At 43.5% G+C, this 23,755-nt stretch overlaps 1 protein-coding gene and 1 long non-coding RNA gene across 3 annotated transcripts; one reads left to right on the forward strand and one right to left on the reverse strand.

The window, feature by feature from the left end:
* Positions 1 to 8: 8 nt before the first annotated feature.
* LOC144374729 (uncharacterized) lies at positions 9 to 9,557 on the reverse strand. Its single transcript, XR_013434055.1, has 2 exons — positions 9,136 to 9,557; positions 9 to 5,171 (listed from the first exon to the last, which is right to left on the reverse strand). It is a non-coding gene; the product is annotated as an uncharacterized LOC144374729 (long non-coding RNA).
* On the forward strand, positions 8,939 to 20,896 carry LOC144374728 (Fc receptor-like protein 1). Of its 2 annotated transcripts, XM_078037476.1 has the most exons (10): positions 8,939 to 9,049; positions 11,231 to 11,509; positions 12,633 to 12,920; positions 13,111 to 13,389; positions 13,657 to 13,773; positions 14,771 to 14,798; positions 15,757 to 15,839; positions 17,552 to 17,623; positions 17,879 to 17,910; positions 19,207 to 20,896. In XM_078037476.1, exons 2-10 carry the CDS (start codon positions 11,449 to 11,451, stop codon positions 19,276 to 19,278), a joined length of 1,032 nt encoding a protein of 343 aa, XP_077893602.1. In that variant the 5' UTR covers positions 8,939 to 9,049; positions 11,231 to 11,448; the 3' UTR covers positions 19,279 to 20,896. The 2 variants fall into 2 exon arrangements, with proteins under 2 accessions (XP_077893602.1, XP_077893603.1); XM_078037477.1 differs by lacking the exon at positions 8,939 to 9,049 and having other exon boundaries at positions 11,377 to 11,509; positions 11,634 to 12,920.
* The last annotated feature ends 2,859 nt before the right edge of the window (positions 20,897 to 23,755 follow it).

The raw sequence follows: 23,755 nt of genomic DNA on the forward strand, positions 1-23,755 counted from the left end.
TCTTCCTCTGAAAGTTCATTAGCTTCTGTATTAGGGTTTTTTGAAAAAACATAACCAATAGAGTGTATTTTAACAGTAGACCCCCTATACCCATGGATTCTGCAACCACAGATTGAACCAAGCTGACTGTTCCCTAAACAATACAATATATCTGTTATGATTATTCATAAAGCATTCATATTATAGACAGTATTTTTAGCAATCCAGAGATTTTAAAGTATAAAGAGGATACATATAAGTATATATGTTGTATGCAAGCACTATGCTATTTCATACAGGGCATTTGAGCATCTGTGGATTTTGGTTTTCATTCAAGTCTGGAATTAAACCCCTGTGGATACTGAGGAAGGACTGTATATACAGGGAAGGTTTATTTCAAGGAATTGGCTTATGTGGATTATGGAGGCTGTTAGGTCCAAAATCTGCAGGGTGGGTCAACGGCTGAAAATGAGGGATGAGCTGATGTTGCAGTTCAAGTGTGAAGGAAAGTGTGCTGTCACGGCGGGGGGAGGAAGGATGCCAGTCTTCTGTTCAGGCCTCCAACTAATTAGATGAAGTTCACCCACATTATGGAGGTCAGTCTGCTCTATCCAGTGTCCAGCCATCCACATGCTATATCTACTGAAAACACTGTCATGGAAACATCCGGGATGTGTGGCCACATATCTGGACACCCTGGCTCAACTGAGACAGCATATGAAAGTCACATCACAGCTTCCGCTCTGGCAGGCAAGCCCAGCTTGTGAGACCAGGCCAGTGGTACCTGAGTCTCCAGACTCTGCGTCTCAGCCTGGGTCTCCTCTGTGTTCTCATCACTGCTTCCTGGAGCAAAGGGTTCTGCTTTTCCGCGGAGCCTTCAGATACGTCCCGTGATGACAATTCTTCGCCTGATGGTGGTCCCAGGGATGAGCTCTGCCACATTCCTCTGCCCGACGTGATACTATTCTCTTCATCACTCCCAGAAGAAGATTTTCTTCCATTTACTTCATCAGAATCTCGAGCATCGTGATTTCCTCTTTGTGCAACTTATTTCATTTTCTCTAGAAACTTTCTATCCTGCATGAAAGCTAGGATGGGTGGATACATTGTCCTCGAACAAGATAGCCACAATATAATATGCCGTGCTCCGCGGGTTCTTGCCTCTGGATATCCCTTACTGGGTCAAACTTTTTGGCTAAGTTTGGGCTATCATGTGTGTGTGTGTGTGTGTGTGTGTGTGTGTCTGTCCCCTTCTTTACATTTTCTTTAATTGCCTGTTTTCTTGGCATGTTCCACTCTGTGACAAATCCTAGCTCTATGGGCCATTTCTTTGTGCTCCATTTTGATTCCAAAGCCAGACCAAACCAAACCAAACCAAACCAAACCAAACCAAACATTACAAGAAAAGAAAGCCACTGAACAAATTTATTTTTATGAATAGCTATTTTTAAATTTTAACACAATGCTGTGGTTTGAATATGGTTGGTCCCCTTTAAAAGCCACGCTGATTTTTAATCCCCATCAGACAGTATGAAGGAGGTGGAAATGCAATCTAACTGAGCTGTTTAGAGTTGGGGTCTTTGGGAAGCAAGGGGTTAGATAAAGCCATTGGCATGGAGCCCCTTGTGGCTTTGTAAGAAGGAGAGAGACCAGAACACACACACCTGCATTCTCCATCTCTTGCCATGTGATACCCCTGCACTGCCTCTGGGTTCTGCCAGCAAGAAGGTTGACATTAAATGCAGCCTCTTGACCTTTGGGCCTCCAGAATTGGGGGTCAGAATAAGCCTCTTTTCTTTATCACTTGTGCAGTCTGTGGTACTGTTATTAGTAGTAGCTAAAAGACTAAGACACACAATTTTTTTTGTGTGTGGTGCTGGGGATTGAACCCTGGTTCTTGTGCATGCAAAGCAAGCACTCTACCAACTGAGCTATATTCTCAGACCTAAGACACACAATATTAACAAAACAAATCCAACAGTGCTTAAACAAGATAGTGTACAAAGTCTAAATTACATTTATTCCAGGAATGCAAGGTTTGGTTGATATTTCAATGTTAATATAATTCACTCTATTATAATAGGCTGGAGATGTAGTTCAGTGGTAGAGGACTTGCTTAGCATGCACAAGGCCCTGGGTTCAATCTTTACTACTGCTGAGAGAGAGAGAGAGAGAGAGAGAGAGAGAGAGAGAGAGAGAGATTATACACACATGCATCGTATACAATTCATCCTAATACCAAAATAAGAGAGTCAATTGATACATCAAAAATATTTGACAGATTTTAAAATTCATTTATGATAAGAACTTTGAGTAAAGTAAGAATACAAATGAACTTCCTTAATTTGATATTTGAAGCATCTATGAAAAACCTATAGTCCATATCATACATAGTTGTGACAGATGAATTAATTCTGCCCATCTTTGGGATAATGCAAAGATGTCTACTTTCACATCTTCAATTCAACATTGTGACAAAAGTCTTAGCTCAAGCAAGGAGGCAAGAAAAAGAAATAAAAAGTGCACAAACTGTAAAAGAATAATTAAGGCTGTTGTCGTTTGTAGGTAGTGTGATTATACATGTAAAGATCCTGATGGAATTTATCAAAAAGCTACTTGAAGTTAATGAGATGGGAGGTTTCAAAATTAATGTACAAAAACTAATTGTGCTTATACATACCAGCAAAAATTAGAAACTGAAATTTAAGAAACATTGTCCATTATAATAATCAGATAGGAATGGCCTAGGGCTCTATTTGACAAAAACGTGAAAAAACTGGACATGGAAAACTGCAAAACACTGTTGGAGATGTTAAAGAACACCTGAATAAATAGACAGCCGTGCCTTGCTTGTGGGTCAAAAGGCTCAAAATTGTTGAAATGTGAATTCTCAGCCCAGTGTGGTAGGACATGCTGGCAATCCCAGTGACTAGGGAGGCTGAGGCAGGACCATGGCAAGTTGAGGCCAGCCTCGAAACTTGGTGAGACCCTCTCTCAAAATAAAAAATAAAAAGGGCTGGAGATGTAGCTCAGTGGTAGAACCTTTGCCCAGCGTGCACAAGACCCTGGGTTCAAGCCCTAATACCACAAAAATAAGTTAATTAATTTAACTAAATTAGAAAGGCTAGCGATGTAGCTCAGTGGTAGGGTCCTTTGAGTTCCATTCCTAGTCGGGGGTGGGGAAAGAGAAAACAGAAACAAAATAATAAACATTGTATTTCTATTTATTAGTAGAAAAGACAGATCTAATCTATATTAGATCTGATCTGAGTTGATCAAGAATTACATAGTTCTGGAATGTTCGGGGTGACTGGGACGGAGTGCGTGCACACACACACACACACACACACACACACACGCGTGCACACAGCATGTTGAGATGACGTGTTCTACTTATGATTGTGATCGTATTTACATCAACGTATACCTTTGTCAAAAACCACGGCATCATATATTTATAATGGGTTCACTTCAATGTACGTTCATCGTATCTCAATAAACTGATTTTTAAAAGCCTTTAAGTCGGTGGAGAAGGAGGGAAAACATTTTTAGCTGAAGAAGTCATGAGGCCACTGGAGCAGGACGTGCGTGACCACAGGGGAAGAGACACAAAGCAGCACCGTGTATGCAAAAGCAGCTTTACACCCCGGGCTTGCACTAAGGACTCCACAGTCTCAAAGAGGAGACTTCTGTGTGGTCCCCGACACTTTAACCTTGGCCATCCTTGTCTCCACATGGGCTTTCTCACGCCTGGGAGCAAAGGTGTGGGCCCACCGTCTGGTTTCAGCCATTCCTGGGGACCATTAGGCTGCTTCCCCACATGCTCTCGTTCTCCTTTATCTTTGTGCATCACTGACCACTCATTTTGTTTTTCTCTCCGTCTTCCTCTTTGGACTTGATACCTGGACGCAGATGTCAGTATTGGACGGCACCTTTCCACATTTCTTAATGGCTCAGCTTCCATTTTTTTCTTCTATTTGCAACCCTAAATACTCAAAGGTTGGAAAAATTGGAAATTAAGGTCATTTATTCTCTAATCCATCATCTGAATTACACACAGGCGTCAGGTACCAAGAACTGGTAGTTTAAAGCGATAAGGAAAGCCATGAGAGGGGTTCTAGATATCCAGACTTGGGATGAAGAAAGAGAAATATCCCAAATGTCAGTCGGGGTAAATGGCGAACTCCTCCCTAGTGTTCGGGGGCTGATTTGCATGTGCCTATTTTCTCTATTTTATTTTCATGGACTGTAACATTTTGTTAGGAATTGTAATTTCCCACGATTTTGTTTCTCAGCTGTTTTATGCTCATTTGTTGGCACACCAAAAGTCCCAGTACGAAAGCTTGTAAAGGTGTGAACAGTTGGACCCTGTGCAGATCATCCTACGAGACAGCTGTCAGATGTGACCTGGTGACTGCCCCGTCCATCCGCAGTTTGATGACGTTTGCCTGGTGTGACTTTTCTAGGGACTGCTGGGAAATAGGGAGGTGTTGATGAGACCGTGGAGGGGACAAAGGTGAAAGTGTGCCACTTGGATTTCAGGAGGTCTGTATCATGGCGAGACCCGCTGAAGTCAGAAACTGTCTTGAGAGACCAGAGTTCTGAAAGGAGGCCCTGGAACACTGATGGACGCGCAGGGTCTCCGGGTTGTGGGATGGCACCAAACGACAGAATAGCTTTGATTTTCCTCAGCCTTCATAGGAGAAGAACCTGGCCATTGGGGGTTCTTCTTCCTCCTTCTGTTTCTGTAAATGTGCGCTGAAGGGTGAACTTCCGGCCCTGACTTCCTCAAACCCGAGAGCTGTCACCTCTTGACCCGAGGGGCATTATTTTGGTGTCAGGAGAGTCTTCATTTAACCATCTTCCATCTGGTCCTCATGCGGCCGGGGCTCTTGCTGTTTATCTGCGGTGAGTCGGACACCTGGGAGCAGGGTCTGGGAGCCATCACACTGGGGCTCCACTAGCTGACCATCTATGGGGACTCCTGGGGACCAAGTCTCCGCCTGGCGAGGCTCAGGGATGCCCGGCACATCTCAGATCTGTACTTCCACTCGGGGCTCAGAGTCAGGCAGAGCTTTGAGGAAAATCATTGTTTCGGTTTTTACCTAAGACGTGTTCACTGCCCATCTCTCCTTCTACCCTTAATTCTGTCTTTGTTCTTGATGGTTTCAGCAGCCGTGCCAAAAGAATATCTGCACAACAGAAATAACCTTTCAGTTCCCTTCTTCTTATTATCACCAGCATTATTTTTTCTTCGCCCTCTTTGCACCCCATCCCTACTGTCAAGCCTTAGAACTCATCATCACCCCCTTTTTCAGGATTCCTCCCCACCCCACTGGAACCTGGGCCACTTTCTCTAACACTGTCTCCGAGGGGTCTGTGACTCCCGGCATTGCTTTTCCATGATCGGTGACCACACACCATGTGCTCCGTCCCCATGGGACGCAGATCCCCCAGCCCATCCCCACGACACCCCTTAATCTCTCAGTCCCCACAGCACTGTCCTGCTCAATCCTATTTTTTTTTTTTGTTTTTGCACACTTTATATGTGTGCCTGAACAGCTGGAGGGGACTTGAGACAAAAGGCACAGCCCAGCTGACATCTCCATTTAATGTGGGACCCCAAATTTCAGGCAGCTCTCAGCACTGCCAGGCACTTTCCTGCACTTTGACGGTCCTCTTCTCCTGCCCACGATGACCACCGTTTCACACCGTCTTTCCCCTAGATGGACCCCTTTGATTCCCATTTATACCCTTGCTTCATGGCACGTTGATAAAATAAAAACCACCAGAAGAAAACGTCCTCGTGCTTCTGCCGCCGCATCTACCCACTCGCTGTCCCCTGCGGTCACCTACTCTGCCTCCTCTCCCACTGTCCTCAATATCTTCTCTCTCACCCACCCCCTTGCCCCATCCTCTTTCTGTCTCCCTTTACAAATTTTCAGTGAGTTACGGTCTTTGTTTCACTTCCTTCCATCTTTTTCTTTAAACTCCATATTTGATCTTTAATTGTATTAAGATCTGCTTTTTTGAAATAGTGTCTGGGATTTTTTAACAAAGGTTTAGGGTCTTGTGGCCACCAGTACATTTCAAAAACCCATTTCCCTCACTTCAAACATCCCCTCCCCCCTCACTCTACTCACATCAAATAGTCTCTCTGTAACCCCCGACAGCTGATAAATGGCTTTCGGTCTCTGTGGTCCTTCCTTTTCCTTTCTTGAACCCATTTTAATTGGTCTTTTACTCACTGCTCCACGAAAACTGCTTTTGCTGATCAAGTCCACTACGTCCATGTGGCCTCACCTGGTTTGTAGTTTCCACTCCTCAGCCTCTTGGGGCACTCAACACTGAGGATCACTCCTTCTCCTGGACACATTTTCAACACCTGGCTCCCAGCATACTCTATTCTGCTGGCTCTCTTCCCTAAATTATATGATTCTGTTGCTCCATGAACCATTTTCAGCTTAAATTCAAACCTTTTTCTCCAGCTTTGACTCCTTTGTTAAGCACCTTTTATGTATTAGTGGCCACTCAAATATCTAATAGCCTCTTTCCTTCCTTCCTTCCTTCCTTCTTTCCTTCCTTCCTTCCTTCCTTCCTTCCTTCCTTCCTTCCTTCCTTCCTTCCTTCCTTCCTTCCTTCCTTCCTTTCTCGCTCTCTTTTTGGTGCTGGGCATTTCAAGGACTTCACACATGCTCGGCAAGTGCTCTGCCGCAAAGCTAAACCCCAAGTCCCTTATTGACCATCTTAAACTCAAACAGACCTCTTGACCTTCCACCTCTATCCGCCACCACCACCAAACCTAACCCACCTCTCCCCACATCTTCTCCATTTCAGTAGCTATCACACATTTCTTCCTGTGGCTGTGGTCAAAATTTTGAGTCATATTTAATTCATCTATTTTTTTTGTACTTTCTATTTCATATTAATTCTACTTTCAAAATTCATGCTAACACAGGACCGCTTCGCAGCATCAGTGCTGCCTAACCAAGCCGTCACCCCTGCTCTCCTAGATTCCCACTAACGTTCTCCTGAGCTCTCTTGCATTTCTACAGCCTGATTCCTTTACGATGTCAGACTGAACTTGTAAATGTAAATTGACTCAGAACTGTTCAGGGGTCCCCATCACATCTAGATTAAACCCAAAATTGCTCTGAAGTCCGTAAAGACCCCCAGGACTGGCTCCTTTCAGGCTGATGCTCTCCACTGTCCCTCACCTGCTCAGGTGCAGGACTTGCCTTCTCCTTCCTTCCTAGACAAGCTCATCCCTACAGCCCCAAGGCCTGAGCATTTGCTGCTTTTATCTCTGCTAGATACACTTTCCTAGTTATTCCAAAGTCTTGCTCCCGAATCTATTGAGACAGTCAAGACCATCCTAAGACATTCTGTAACTTATTCCTCTGCTCTGTTTTTCTTGTGTCACCAACCACTTTAGGAAACCATCCTACATTTTATTTTGTCATTGTCTCCCTCCCGGCATAGCATTAATTCTTGACACCACAGACTCTTGGTCATATTCCCTACTGTAAACCTGGTGCCATGCACAATGACTGGCATACAGTAAACCCTCAAAATTATTTTTTAAAAGACCCCAAGTTTAATAAAAATGTGCAGTACAACTTAAAGGAAACTTTGATTTGTCTTACAAGGATTCAATAAAAATGTACATACCAAATAATATAAAGCAAAAACACAAAACCTCTAATTTTTAATGATATTTTAGAATGCACTAATGCATCAAAGATTTGTATAAAATTTGTATGAAATTAAAATTAAGGCATTGAAAGACTACTCATTGTGTGGATTAATACCTAAAATATGTTTCGCTCCCCCTGCTTGAGAAACTAATTATTCAAATAAGAATTTAACCTAAAACAATAGGCATCACAGACTAAACGTAATAGTGATAATATTTATTGGATACTAAGTAACTTTCAGGCTCTATTCTAAGCACTTTGTGGATATCAACTCATTTAATCTTCACAAAAACTCTGCCTGGCAGGTACTATTATTATCTTATTTAGTAGAAAAAGAAACCAAAACACAGAGAGGAGAAACATTTTTCCTAGAGTCACAAAGCTTGTAAGAGTAAACTAAAGATCCAAATCTCTGCCTTCTAGTTATAAAGCCTGCATTATCTCCCAAGTTTTTTCCTTCTTGACCTTTATGACACCATAGTGGGGTGAAATCCTTGGGCTAGAAGAGAATCAGGAGAAATGTCTATCCATTCTCTGGACCTAAGCTTCTTCTGATCTCAAGTTGGTAAAACAAGGGACTCCAAGCCTTAGCCATGAGACCCTCACCCCCTTACCTGAGTGTGTTGTGGTCCTGAGACAGCGAGTCCTGACTGGATCATCAAGACTTTTGACAGGAGGAGGTGGAAATGGGAATAAGAAGTTCTAAGAGGGATGTTAAGTAATTAAGAGCAAAGCCTTAATGGAGAACAAAATTGACCAAATTACCTTCTTAGATGGTGCATGTATGACTATGTAAAAAGGAATCCCACTATTATGTATAATCGTAATGCACCAATTAGAATAAATAGATTTTTTAAAAATAAAGGTTATAATTTAAATAACTGTAAGTAAATAGAAAAAAAAACCATTAGAGGAAAGGGAAGCAGGGGAGGAGGGGAGGGGGAGGGGAAGTACTGAGGGCTGAATTGGAGCAAATTATACTCCATGCTTGTAGAAGTATGTCAAAATGAACCCCAAATATTATGCATAACTATCATGCACAACAAAAAAAAAATTAAGAAACAACAAAGTTACCATTTCCGAATGACAGATGACAAAAGTTACTGGAAATTATGATCAGAGGGAAAAGAAGTGCTCCGGGGTGGGTGTTCTGTGGGTGACATGGAATGTTGGTAAAGGAACAGAGAGAAGGAAAGACAGAAGGAAGGGGAGGGAGATGAATGAGGGAAGTGAAAGAAGGAGGAGGCAGTGACAAGGAGGGAGGGTCTACTGCTGGAAAGTCCTAGGGGAGTCACACTTGTCTGCCTGGAGGACTTCCTGCCTGTGCTGATGTCTCCTGAATTTTCTTGCAGCTCTGCTCTGCGAACCTGACGGTGAGTTGCACTTCCTTTACTTCCTCACAGTCTGTCCCTCAGCTCAGATCAGGAGACCTGTGGATGGCCCTCTGAGCAGCCCCTACCTGTCCAAGAGGCATCTGGTGACAGCTGCTGAGGTGTCCGGACATCAGTGGCTCCCCTGAGCCCAGGCTGCTGAGCCGTGTCTGCCCAGCTGGGTGATAGGGTCTCGCCTGGCCTTCTCCTTCCTTTCTGGGCAGTCTCAGCACAGGGATGAAGATGCTATTTGCATAAGAGAGGCAGAGGGTGCCAAAGGCTGACGTTAGAAGAGTCTCTGTCCTCCCTGCCCCAGGGGCTTCAAGTCCCCTGGGGACTCTGCCATGGGTGATGGAGGAAATGCTGCAATCACAGAGCCATGGAGAACAACACTGAAGTCTGTCCCCAGGCCACGTGCAACCAAGTGCTACTGTGCCTCCTGCCTATTTTTAGCTCCCCTCGGCAGCCACAGTTGTTGCCCCAGTTCAGTTTCCTCTCTCAGACTGGTTTATGCAAATTACTTCATGGCTCTGATCCTGATTCAGAGTCTTGCCTTTCTCAGAAGAGGGGAGTAGGAAAGTCTTCTGCCATGAGAAATCTCACTAAAGCAGCTTCCAATATAATATATGCTAGAACCGCTCTCGTGTGCTTAAGATACTAACCTAAGGGTTAAGAGAGGACGTTGTGCTACCTCCAGAACACAGAATCAGGGATTCCTGTGACCAGAGAGATCGGAATCGCCTTGGCCCTCTGAGTTCCTTCCCTAATATTTGTCCAAGTCCAGCTCCTGCTTGGTGTTAATGTCACACGAGCTTTGTTCTTGGTCTCTCCTTTACCCTTAAACTCAGGTGCCAAATTCTAGCCTAAGCAAAAATCCATAGTAACATCAAGGATAGAGAAGCAAAATTCCCAGGTATCTCCAGGTAATCTCTGCTGCCTGGGATTTAATGGCATTAAGCTTGACCTGCAAGTCTGAGCTCCAGGCTCTTGTAGTCATCCCTGTGTGGCTTCCAGCTCCACCTGCTCCCCTGCCCTGGACAGAAGCTTGAGTGGACTCTGGGTGCCCAAATGCCTGTTTTATTCCTTTCTCTATTCAGCTCCAAAAGCTGTAATGCTCCTCTGTTTTCTGGGGACCAGCTTTCTGAGGACAAAAAGAACAGGGTATTCCATGCCCCAGGTCAGAGGGAACATTCTGGTAACCACAGATGGAACTGAGGTTTAAAAAGACCCAGGGAAAAGCCTTGTGTGTGGGGGGGGGGCAGAATTGGAAATGATAGACATTAGTCTAGGAACCATCTCTCAGTGATCCAGAGTACTCGTCGCCAGCATCTGGTGAGGAGAGGAAGAGGTTTCTTTCAGAAAAAAAAAAAAAAAATTAAATCTCCCACATGTCAGAGGCTCTAAGAGTTGGATAAACACGTGCCCAAAGATTTGTGAGATTTGTAGGCTGCTGCAACTGGGAGTGCTAAGGGGAGAGGGGAGAGTAGAATGCACCTTCGCCATCTTTATTTACCCAGAACAAAAGCCCTAAAGGATCCACCCCTGAGGCCTAAGGCATGGACTAAATTCTCTTCTCCTGTGGCTGCAGCAGAGGTCTGTGTCGAAGTCTCAGATCAGGGGAACAGGGCTGTGAGGATGTCCACAGGGCACTTCCCAGCAATGGGGCTAGCGACGTAGGGAAGGACGTGGTCGACACAGAGGGGTTTGAGTTCCTCGGTGCTGTCCCCACCCTGACTGATTCCTCAGGTCCACATTCTGCCTTAGAAACAGCCTGTGTCTGAGCTGGGAGGGGAAAGAGAACAGAAGAGAATAACGACCAGGTGATAGACCATGGTCCACAGAAATGTATTCGCTTTTATTAAAAATCACAGCTTCCCCGTCTCCAATGCCAGCTGCAGCGACTGTCTTCAATGTTCCTGCCCTGGCTTCCAGAAAGGGCTTCTTAGTTCCTGGGTAGAAACTTCAAGAATTAGAAGATCCGAGTCACAGTGCTGCCTCCTGGAAGTAGCTGCTGTGGCCCGTGGCAGGATGTGTGAGGATGCACGGCATGGGTCTGTGGCCAGGGGAAGCCCATGGGCCACTTGAGGGAACAGAGGGGTATTGTGTGGCTGGGGACGGAATGCCTCTCACCGGGAACTGTGAGCCCCTGGCCCTGCACTCTATCTGTTGAATCATTCTCTCCAGAGCTGTTTCTACATCTCGTGCTGACAGCCAGGCCTGCCAACCCCATAGAGGGCAGCTCACTGACCCTGACCTGTGAGACCCGGCTTCAGCCGCCACCTGTCCAACCCCAGTTCAGCTTCTTCAGAGGTGGCCACAACCTGGGATCAGAACGGAGCAGCTCCCCAAAGCTCCAGATCCCCACGGTGTGGAAGGAAGACTCGGGGAACTACTGGTGTACCATGACGACAGCGGGGAATAGACCCCCCAAACAGAGCTGGAGTTCCGACATACAGGTGCAGAGTGAGTATCTAAGGACCGTGCTTCCAGAGTCCGCTGGGGAGAGGACGGCAGATGACCTCTCCTGTCCCTGGGATGGTAGAGGTGGAGGGAGGCTTCAGCTATCCTCGTATCCCTCTCTCTCCAGGGTCAGCTTGACCAGGTGGCAAGAGAAGGCTTGGCAGAAGTGTGTGAATAGACTATTGGAGAAGGCTTGTGTGTGTGTGTGTGGGGGGTTGATTTTGAAAGAATACAAAAAGAAAACGTTATTATTATGAACCATGTCATACCATATCAGATTGACACTTCTGTGACATGATCTCCTGCAAAAACCCAACATTGAGTCAGGTGCCAGGGTGCACGCCTGTAATCCCAGTGACTTGGGAGGCTAAGTCAGAAGCATTGAAAGTTTGAGGTTAGCAAGACCCTGACTCAAAATAAGAATTAAAAAGGGCTGGAGGTATAGCTCAGTGGTAGAGCACCCCTGGGTTCAATTCCTAGTACAGAGTTAGAGGTGTGGCCGGAGTATGATATTCATATCTATTACCTCCAGAACATTAGGTAGTTCCAGACTTCTAAAAACTCAACACTAGTGAAACTAAACCTTCTGCTATCTCCACCCCAGCAATAACCATTGAACAGCTCGTACACAGCAGGTGCCAATTTAGTGCTTCACATATATGTTTAATTGAAGCGTCACACCTGCAGGAGATAACTATCATGGCATCCCCATTTACAGATGAGAAATTAAGTCTTATAAAAGTAATTTGATCAAGCATGCACCGCAAGCAAGAGTTGGAACCAGTATCCACACCCAGGCAGATTGACTCACAATTTGGACTTATAATCACTATATTACTGTGCCTTAAAAAAAAAAGAAAGCTTGAGACTCAGGGGAATGGAAGTCACATTGTCCTAGGCAAGGAGGCGATGCCACATTTTCCCATGGTGATCTTATCGTATCTTTCTAACCCTATCATCACCACCAAACTAGAAGTGATTCCAAATCAGTAGAGCCTCCCCTCCAGTCAGACTTTATGCATCATGACTTTGCCTTCAGCGTTGCCTTGAAGACCCCCATACCTACTCCCTGGGCTCCAAACACTCCCTGCTCGGGGTCCTCCCACATGATCTGGTGTTTGTGCAGGAATCCCTGTCTCCGACGTGAGCTTGGAGACTCAGCCTCCAGGGGGACAGGTGATGAAGGGAGACAAACTGGTCCTCATCTGCTCGGTGGCTGAGGGCACAGGAAACATCACCTTCGTCTGGTACAAAGGGCATTTGGGCTTAAACCTGGAAACCAAGACCCAGCGTTCACGGACAGCAAACTTGGAGGTCGCACCAGTGACGGAGAGTGATTCCGGCCAGTACTACTGCGCAGCTGACAACGGCGACGGCCCCAGCCTCAGCGGACTGGTGGACATCGCTGTCAGGAGTGAGTTCCGTGTGGTGGCAACGGGCCTCTCCTGGGGTGCTGGGGTGCCTGCAGCGTGGCCGGCTCGGCTCCGTGTTCCCCTGGGGTGCCTTGGGGAAGTTCCATGGGTGGAGTCTCTGGGGACAGGCAGGGATTATGGCTCTACTGCACCAGTGGAGACGCGTCTCTGACAGTCCACTGTCCCTGTCAGTTCCAGTGTCCCGCCCTGTGCTCACCCTCAGGGCTCCCAGGGCCCAGGCTGAGGTGGGGGACGCGGTGGAGCTTCACTGCGAGGCCCTGGGGGGCTCTCCCCCGATCCTGTACCAGTTTTACCTGGAGGACGTCACCCTGGGGAACAGCTCGGCGCCCTCTGGGGGAGGAGCATCCTTCAACCTCTCCCTGACTGCAGAACATTCTGGAAACTACTCCTGCGAGGCCGACAATGGCCACGGTGCCCAGCGCAGTGAGGCGGTGACTCTCAATTTCACAGGTATACCTTCGGCCTCTTCCCCAGCACCCCAGGAGAGGCCCACTGACACCCCAGTGCCTCTGCTGCTCTACTCAGGGCGAGGGTCCTGTGGGAGGAGCTGGAGGTTGGGTGCCTCTCTTCTTCCTTCAATGTGAACAGCCGCAGATCCCTAAATAAATAAGTACATCCGTCCTGGGAGAGCAGCCGTTGAGCAGAGCCCGTACCAAGAGGTCTGTCCCCAAACCCAATTCCTTCCCTACAGCAGCTCACCCCAGGTCTCCCCCTCAGTGCCTGCCGAACCCAGAAGCGAACATCTTACTCCAGGGGTCGTTGAGGGGCTGCTCGGCAGTGTTGGTCTCGTCACTGCAGTCCTGTTACTTTGCTACTGGCTCAGGAGAAAAATAGGTTAGTATTTATAGAGGTGGGTATTTTGTGACCTCAGATTTCACTGAAATAGGCTGGGAGGGTAACATGTAAACTGCAAAGGATAAATATATGCTTTTAGCCACCCTACTACGGATCTTAAAAAGCATAATATTTCTAGTAAGATTCTTTATCTCCCCATATGTCATCGATTGAGGTTCAGCTGATGTCATATTCTTTTGTGATTAAATTTTTTTATAGAGAAGCATAATACTTTAATTCATCAGCCCCTGGAAGAGAAAAGCCCTTAACAACTCCAGCTAAGCCTGCTCCTCTCCTAGCTCTAAAGTCAGCGCAGAGGGTCTTATTTAGCTTTTGGGTTTGCCAAAAGCTACTCCCTACTCCCCCAAAAGCTCATTCACATACCCACATGTTCTAATCATTGCCGGAAACTTCACTCTTGAGTGGAAATGCCATTTTCTCCAAGACGCTTCAGCGGGTCACACGACCTCCCACGGTTCTCTTCTGTTATGAATTCCGGGTGACTCAGCCTCCCACTCTATCACCAATGGCAGTTACGTATTCCTTGGTGTATTGAGCTCCAGGCTCTTGCTGTCCCCTGAGCGAGTAGGAGATGGAGCAGGAGAGGACAATGTGAGATTTTCATTTAAATTCTAGACTTTTCCAGCATCTTTGGGCACCTCAACTATAACATGGCTGTGGCAACACCTGCCTGTGAGAACGTTGGGCAGGATAAGATTCCCATCCTCACATCATAGACATGAGAGTTCAGAGACCTGGGCTCCACTCCTAGCTCCAGTATTTTTTGCTTTGAGGCAGCTCATTTATATTCTGGACCTGAGTCTCCTCATTTGTGAAAGGAAGGCTCTGCAAATAATTGCTCGGATGTCCTCTGAGCACAGGGTGGCATCCACAGTGGGCATTCTGGCAGGAGGTGCATCCCTGTGTACCAGGGCTATAAGGGAGCTGAGAAGGAGATTCCTCCATTGACAGGTTCACTCATCTGTTTGACTTTCAGGAAGATGCTCAACCAGGGACCCACACAGGTAAGACCTCTGCTTTCTCTGTAGGTGCTACTAATGCAGGAAAACAAGAAAATTTTTAACTCTGAATTGTCCTGTTTTTGGGGGGAGCTGTTTTCCTATCTTCTCATACCTAAAAATCACACCTGAGTTCAATGTACTTTGATTTTCTACTTCTGGTCTTTTTAAGTTTCATATAATAACTAATTGATCATTTTTTCTATGTCTATCCCTTTCAATACAACTTCACAATAAGAAAGTGACATTGCTTTGACCAGGACTGTCCATTGTCTCAGCCAATGTCTAAGGGTCTGTTGGCTTCAGAGACCCATGAACATATGGAAAGATCTTGAGAGTCCTAAAGTATTTCAGGGTAGGTGAGGTATACACACATTTCTGTAATGTTAGACAGGAATAAACAGACTGAAAAATTATTGATGACATTCTGTAGAAGTTTAGAGGAAGAAAACATTTTCAAATACTTCCTCCTAGGGCTACCAGTGTTTATTTGATGTATTTTATACTGTTATTGTTTATGCCAACAATAAACAGATTTTTCTTTTCCAAATCAGAGTGGCCCTCTTTCAGGGGTACATCACATGGATGCCTGTTTAATTCTGCCTTTTCTTCAAGTTCCTTAGTGTGGCCAGCCACCTGTTTTCCTCTGGGGTGAATCATTCTTTCTCTATCCAGGATTTAGTGAGCCTTTATCAGTGACATCATTTCAGGTGTGGGCTGTCCCACAGTGACTCAGTCAGCTAAGACCTGTGGAATATGTGCACTAGGGCGACTGCAGTATCCACACTTAGGGCCCGCGGCTTACACGGTACAGGAGTGCCTTCCAGTTCCCTGGGCTGATATTCTGTCCAGGATTCTTCCTTAAAGAGCTTCTCTCCTTGGCTGTTTTACGATCTCGGATAGATGGGTCTGGGACATCTGGAACGCTATTCCGGACAGCTCACTCGTGTTTCTGTGTTTGTAGGAGCTCTTCCAGTCCTGAACCCCAAGAAGCCAACTATCTCAACTCACCTGACCCAGTGCAGCTACCGCCTGTATACGAAAATGGTAAAGTTTCTCAATGACCTGGGCCCAAGTAGGCATAGCATTTGAATCAGATTTTCATCACTGTGACCCAAAGACCTGACAAGGACAATTTTAGAGGAGAAAAATTTATTTGGTGATTGCAGTTTAGAGGTCTCATAGACGGCCGGCTCCATGCCTTGAGGCTCAAGGTAGGCAGAAAGAACATCGGAGAAGAAGGTCGTGGTAGAAGAAAGCAGCTCAGGACATCACATCAGGAAGCAGAGCCAAAGTCCCCTCACCAGGGACAAAATATATACCCCAATGGCACAGTCTCAATGACCCACCTCCTCCAGCCACACCTTTCTGCCTACAGCTACCACCAGTTAATACCCAGCAGAGGATTAATGCACTGGTTAGGGGAAGACTCATAACCCAGTCATTCCACCTCTAAACTTTCTTGCATTGTCTCACACGTGAGCTTTTGGGGGACACCTCATACTTAAGCCATAATAAATAATAAGCTAAGGAGCTGAGCCATGAGCTGACCTCTGCTGGCCAAACCTGATCCTGCTGTGTCAGCCTCCTCTACAAATAAATGATCCATCAGCCTCCAGGGCTGGGACAGGCGGTAGACACACAGAGTAGACTGAATGATAGGAAGAGGGACTTTGTCATGATGTCGAAGCCATTTATGGTCCTGCTACCTGGGCACAGCATGGCAGTTGGCCCTATAGAACTCTAGTTTATGTGCTAAACTGGCTAACTTGCCTGCAAACTGTACTGGAAATTATTACTAATCAAACTGCTACAGCCTTTGGCCACACAACAGACCCAAATGTGAGTGCCTATCTATCAAGACCGCTTGGCATTAGATTACCCACTAGCTGAGGAAGGGGAAGTACGTGAAAAGTTTAACAGTTCAGACTGTCGCATCCAAATAGATGACCACGGACAGACAGTTAAAGACATAGCCAGCAATATCAGAAAACTAGCACAGGTGCCTGTCCAAACCTGGAAAGGCATTAAAGATTGGAAATCAATCTCACTATTTGCAGGATGGTTTTCAGCCCTTGGTGGATTTAAAAGCTTAATTGGCATAGCAGGTCTTCTGCTGTTAACCTATTTATTACTTCTACGTTTGGCTTCCCTGTGCATGAAAACTATTGGGTCTACTATAAAAATAGCTGCTAAAAGAAAGGCAACAACGGAGATCATGACATTATATAAAGCTTTAAAGCCAAGAAGAAGATGATGATCTTTGATTGAAATAAAAATCATCAAAGGGGGGAATGAAGCAATCCAAAGACCCCCCACACACACATCCGGAAGACCCTTGCCATAATTAAGCTTCTCCTCTTGTCAGATCAGCAGGATGCCTGCAGAGGTTACTGTGGTGGGTATTTCCTCTTTCTTGTATATGCCAGGTTTGCACACAAAAGCTGTGATAGTCAAGTCAGCAAACTTGTTGTAAAAAACGATATTATCTCTGTTTTCTTGGTAAGAAAAAAAAAATTGTGGAACCTGTGTCTGGTCTCGGGCATGGAACAGAGAGAACTTGTCCTGTGAATCTCCAAGGACCTCCTCCCGCCACCACTGGGTATAAAGCTCAAAGAATTTCCAAAATCTTTGCTCAGAGAAAGAATTCTTAGGAGAGAGTCACCTCTGAACCCTGAAGTCAACAAACCTGCTTCCTGAAAATTCCTCGGGTGTCCACTCTTCTGTCCTACTTCAATGGGTCCTTTCTTCTCTTGCAGTGAATGTCATGCGTGGGGACGATGTGTACACCCTGGTCTATCATGTCCAGCAGGAGCAGGAGTCGGGAGCAGGTGAGACTTGAGGCTGGGGATGAATTTGCCTCTGACCTTTGTCTTTCCTTCTCTTGGAACCAAGAAGATAATCAATTTTTTCTTTGGATACTAAGGTAGTCATACTAGATCGAAAAGCAAAATAATAATAATAATAGTAATGAAAATCAATCTAAGGGAAATACCCAGAAGATGAAGAAGCCTTTATTGGTGAGCATTTATTTAAAGACTTTAAATATAAGTGGAATCTCACAGCATGCACTTTTTCTTTCACAGCTGAACACACGAGGACACAGGTGGAGAATAAGGTGAGACGGGTTCCTATTGGTCATTTCTCCATGCACATTCTCTGTTTCCCCTGAGGACGGTTCACAAACTTCTTAAATGATAGACACTTAGAGGAAAAAAATGTCATGATCTCTTATCTACCATCAGAATGGAGGAATTTCTGTACAAGGAAGGAAGTTTTGGAGTCTTACATGTACATTTGCTGACAAGAACAATTTCAGAGGAGGTAAAGTTTATTTGGGGCTCATGGTTTCAGAGGTCGCAGTCCATAAATGGGCTCTATTGCCTGGACCCAAGTGAGGCAGAACTTCATGGCAGAGGAAAGCAGCCCACGACCTGGCCATCAGGAAGCAGAGGGAGAGCTCTGTTCATAAAATATATACTTTGAAGGTACCCCCCACACACACACCTACCTCCTCCAGCCACAGCCTCCTGCCTACAGTTAAAATTAATCCATTCAAGTGGATTAATGCAGTGATTGGGTTAATGCTCTCATGACCCAATCATTGCATCTTCAAAATGAAATTGCATTATCTCACACATGAGCTTTGGAGGAACACCTCCTATCTAAACCATACCGAATTTTTAAAAATTCTATTTATTTGAAAATATTTTTCCTAAAATACTGTTGGAATATATACACACACACACACACACACACACACACACACTATATATATATATCACTTAGTGCTGTTAAGGTCAACAAAACAGTGTGCGGCAAACTAAATTAATATTGAACAAAACTAAGCTCATAGTGATTTGTGTTATGAGATATCAATAATTTGCAAAACTCAAACAATTCAAGATATCACTGATGATACAAAGTCACTTTCTGAAAATTGTAGGTATCCCAACTGCACAAAGAGTAGGTGCTTAGCATTTTCGTGCAGTGCATTCTGGCAGCCAGATATCTCAGGACAGAATTCAAGTCCTTGGGAAACTCTGGTGCTATGCTAAATTTAGTTTTCAATTCTGAAATCTTTAAAAATGATAGCCCATGACAATGGCCCGTAAGGAGGAGGGAAGGCCTTATATGCTTGGATTAGTCTGCAGCTCATCAGGAAGGAAGTCCTCTGTAAGCCTCCAGTTGGCAGCAGGCCATCTGAAAATGCTTATGGGTAGTCACCATCTTCTAAGAGGCTCTTATTTACATGCTGTTGGTGCACCATGGTGGGAAGTATTCAGCTGACTGGGGAGGAGGGTTGGTAGACTTCTGTTTTTTATTGCAGAAAATATGCATAACACAAAATTGCTGTTTGTATGTTCTCCTTGTCTGTTGTCCTCTGATTTTATCCATGTGACTTTGCGTTCAGGTCTCTGCAGACATCTATTCTAGGCTGAGGAAGGCAAACATTGCAGATGTCGACTATGACGACACTACGTAAGGTGGTGGAAGACTCTGCTCTTCAAAACCCATCCATGCCCCGAGCCTCAGACCAATAGGATCTTCACAGATTCTCAGGAGTCAGATTTCCAATCTACTTCATCTACATGCTTTTTTTTCTGTGAGAAAATTCCTTCATCGGCTGTGAAGTGAAGTTGGCACAAGTCCTGAAAAAACCACCCAGGAGAACCAACATAGACCAAGGACAGGGAAGGATTTTGTTACCAGAAACTGACTCCTGTTTATTTTTTTTTGGGGGGAGTGGTCGAATTGTGAATTTCTTTTTTTTTTTTTTTGCAAGAAGAAACAGGGTGAAATAAAAGAAGTGAGCTACTGGAGAGGAGGACAAGTCACTGAAAGTGGACGCCAAGGTGAGCGATTTCACATGACTGCTCTGCAGAGAGAGCTGGTCTGTCGATCTGTACAAGAGCATACAGTACCCAGCCTCCATAGTGCTGTTTGCCTCAACTGTCCTCTTTCCACCTAAAATATCGTATTCAGTGCATTTTGAAGCACCATTATCCAATTATAATTAAAACATTTACATAAGAATTTATTGCATTTGCACTCAATTTTAATGACATAGTTTGTGTAACAGGCCAATCTCAACACCTCCGTACTAGTCTTTGTGTCACAGTCCTGAGTTCTGTCTTTGTTGAAGCTTCTAGATGCTTTATGAACACAGTGCTACTTCTTCCATCTTCACACCCTTTGAAAACATGGTAATATACCTTGGGACCTGTTTTAATTTTTGAATCAAGCATGTGCTCATCCATAAATTTAACCAATATAGAGATATACAAAGTAAAACAATAAAATAAAATGAAACTTGCTCTATAAGCCAATACCACAAATGGCAAGTTTTGTTTTTGTTTCATTTTATTTTTGTCTGTGGTTCTGGGGATTGAATCCAGGGCTTGTGCATACTAACCAAGTGCTCACGTCCAAGCCACATCTTCATGCCCACAAATAGCAAGATTTTTTTTTTTTTTAAAGCTTATGTATGGGGCTGGGGATGTGGCTCAAGCGGTAGCGTGCTCGCCTGGCACGCACAGCCCGGGTTCAATCCTCAGCACCACATACCAACAAAGATGTTGTGTCTGCCAAAAACTAAAAAAATAAATACTAAAAAATTCTCTCTTTCTCTCCCTCTCTCACTCTCTCTTTAAAAAAAAAAAGAAAAAAGCTTATGTATTTTTCCAGTTACATACATATAGATACCTAAAAGCATGCCTATTTAATAAGCTATGAAATACTTCAAAATCTGTATATAGAGATCCTTATGCCATTTTAAAAGTCTGTATAGTATTCTGTTGTATAGCTAAGTCATAATGTACTTTTTTTTTTGTTGCAGAAAATATACATAACACAAAATTGATCATTTCAACAATTTTTAAGTGTATAATTCAGCGGCATTAAGTATTATCATAACATCATTTAATTCTTTTGCTTAGCGATGAATATTACAGTGGTTTCCAAAATTATGTATTATAAACACAAAGCTCAAATGTCTTTATATAAGCATACTGATATACTCCTGCTAGATTATCTAAATTTGTAAATTTGGGATTACTGCATCTTAGATTATATGCATTAAATAAATATTTTTGTCTTCTTAAGTTTCTTCCAGTGAGGCTGCACCAATTTACATACCCACCAACAATGTATGAGAGAATCAATTTGTGAGGAAAGGTATCATTGTTAATTCAATTTATTTTTCAAAATTATTTATGTGGTTGGGGACTATTCCTTAAATTCACTGTTAATTTATAGTTCTTCAAAGAGTTTTTTTGAGTTTAGTCTTTGCCCATTTTTTATGCATTGTTTCTTCTTATAGCTGTTATAGGAACTATATATCAAGGCATGATTTATGTGCAGTGAAATGCACCTATCGCATGTGCATAATTTAATAGACGCTCACATCTGAGACTTCCAAATCTCTATCATGATATGGAATTTTTCACCCAGAAAGTTTCCTCATTCTCATAGCCAATTTCTTCTCCTCTCAAAAACAATGACTGAATTATGTGTCTTTGGTCCATTTCCCCGTTGTGTGTGGTGCAAATGTTTATGTCTCAATATTCATTTTATGTTTTGTTTATAAGGAATTTTAAAATATAGAAGGCTAGTTTTCCTACAGCTATTCTTCACAGAACTAGAAAAATCAGTCCTTATGTTCATTTGGAAGAATAAGAGACCCAGCATAGCCAAAACAACCCTGAATAAGAAAAGTGATGCAGGAGACATCATAATACTTGATCTCAAATTATACCACTCAGCTATAGTAACAAAACAACATGGTATTGGCATCCAAGTAGACATGGAAGTCAATGGAATAGAATAGAAGACTCAGAGACAAAGCCACATAATTACAATCATCTGATACTTCACAAAAGTCCCAAATACGTATGTTGGAGTAAAGATACCTTTTTTTTCATTTTTAAAATTTGTTCTTTTTAGTTATTTATGACAGTAGAATGTATTTTGACTTATTATACATGCATGGAGTATAGCTTCCCATTCTTGTGGTGGTACATGATGTGGAGTCACACTGGTCATGTATTCACATAAGAACACAGAAAAGTTATGTCTGATTCATTTTATTGTCTTTCCTATTCCCATTCCCCTCCCTTCCCTTCATTCTCCTTTGTCTAATCCAGTGAACTTCTATTCTCCCCTCTCCCACCCCTTTATTGTGTGTTAGAATCTTCATATCAGAGAGAACATTTGGCCTTGGGTTTTTTTGGGATTGACTTATTTCACTTAGCATGATAGTTTCCAATTCCATTAATTTACCAGCAAAGGCCATAATGTCATTCTTCCCTATGATTGAGTAATATTCCATTGTGTGTATATATTACACTTCAAACAGCCTTTTTAACAAATGGTGCTGGGGAAACTGGGTAACTATATGTAGAAGAATGGAACTACGTCCCTGTTTCTCACCCTGCACAGAGGGCAAATCAAAATGGATCAAAGACTTAGGAATTAGTCCATAAACCTTGCAACTGCTAGAAGAAACATAGGGTCAACACTCCATCATACAAGTATAGGCATTGACTTTCTCAACAGGATCCCTAAAGCTTAAGAAATAAAACCAAGAATCAATAAGTGGGGTGTCATCAAATTAAAAAGAAAAACACTTTTGCAAAGGAAATAAAATGATTAAGAGAGTGAAGAGGAAGGGTACAGAATGCGAGAAAACCTTTGCCAGCCACTCCTCTGCCAGGGGGGTAGTATCAAGAATATATAAAGAACTCAAAAAACTCAATGCAAAACAAAACACAAAAGAATCAAATCAATAAGCAGACAAAGGAACTAAACAAAAGTTTCTCAAACAAAGAAACATAAATGGCCAACAAACAAATAAAAAAATGTTCAATATCTCTAGGAATCACAAATCAAAACTGCATTAAGATTCTGTTTCTCTCTAGTCAGAACGGCAATTATCAGGAAGATGAATAATAATAAGTGCTTGGTGAGGATGTGGGGAGGAAGGTACACTCATAAATCATTGGTGGGACAGCAAATTAGTATGACCACTTTGCAAAGCAGTGTGGAGACTCCTCAAAAAACTAGGAATGGAACTACCATGTGACCCAGCTATCCCACTCCTTGGGATTTATCCAAAAGAACTAAAATTGGAATACTGCAGTGATACAGCCACAATTCACAATAGCCAAATTATGGAACCAACTCAGCTGCCTGTCAATAGATGAATGGACCAAGAAAATGTGGTATATAGATGCAATGGAGCTTTACTCAGCCACACTATACATAATATAATGTTCTAATAAAAAAGAATAATAAAAATCTGAGTTAGGAATTGAACCACGTTTTTTCAAATATATAAATTGTCCACTATTATTTATTAAATAGTGTGGGTTTTTCCCCCTTTTATTTTTATGCTTCTTCATCTCATTCAAATTAGACACAATCCTGTGTTGGACTCTTCTACGTCAGGCCTTTCTACAACACACCCTCTTACATAAAGCCCATCAACACATTTGCCCCAGTTTCCTGAACATATCAGTGTGGTCCCAGCTCTGCACTTTCTCCCACGCTTTGAACCTTCCTCTTGATGTTCTTGCTCTTTTTTCATTTCTGTATTGAGTTTCTGTTTCTGGCCTCTGGAAATTTTTTATTTTTCTATTTTAGGACATTTTGTCTGTCGTTGCTTATATTTGGAATTAGGGAGGAGGGGGAAAAATCAAAGAATGAACTTGGACCATGGTGTGAGTAGAAGTTTGAACATCTTTGTGTGATCATCCCTTTACCTCAGCACTTAGCATTAACCCTAAGCATAGCTTTGTACATTTCGGTCTGTATGTGAGTTCCTTCTTCGTGAACTTGGAACATTCTAGTACTATTCCATAGGGCATATCATTTCCTTTGTCTAAGAAGTCCAAAAGTAGAATTTAAGATTTATAGCTTAGTTTTGTTCTCAACTGTTTTAATATTCTATGTCATGAGTTTCT

Source organism: Ictidomys tridecemlineatus, unplaced genomic scaffold (assembly GCF_052094955.1).
Source record: "Ictidomys tridecemlineatus isolate mIctTri1 unplaced genomic scaffold, mIctTri1.hap1 Scaffold_844, whole genome shotgun sequence".
Lineage (NCBI taxonomy): Eukaryota > Metazoa > Chordata > Mammalia > Rodentia > Sciuridae > Ictidomys > Ictidomys tridecemlineatus.

Excerpts from the sequence above, each read along its gene's own strand:
- LOC144374728 (XM_078037476.1), top strand. The coding sequence starts at position 11,449 with ATGACGACAGCGGGGAATAGACCCCCCAAACAGAGCTGGAGTTCCGAC. Across the intron at positions 13,774-14,770 it reads CTGGCTCAGGAGAAAAATAG|GAAGATGCTCAACCAGGGAC; the intron begins GTTAGTATTTAT and ends TTTGACTTTCAG. Across the intron at positions 17,624-17,878 it reads GGAGCAGGAGTCGGGAGCAG|CTGAACACACGAGGACACAG; the intron begins GTGAGACTTGAG and ends TTTCTTTCACAG.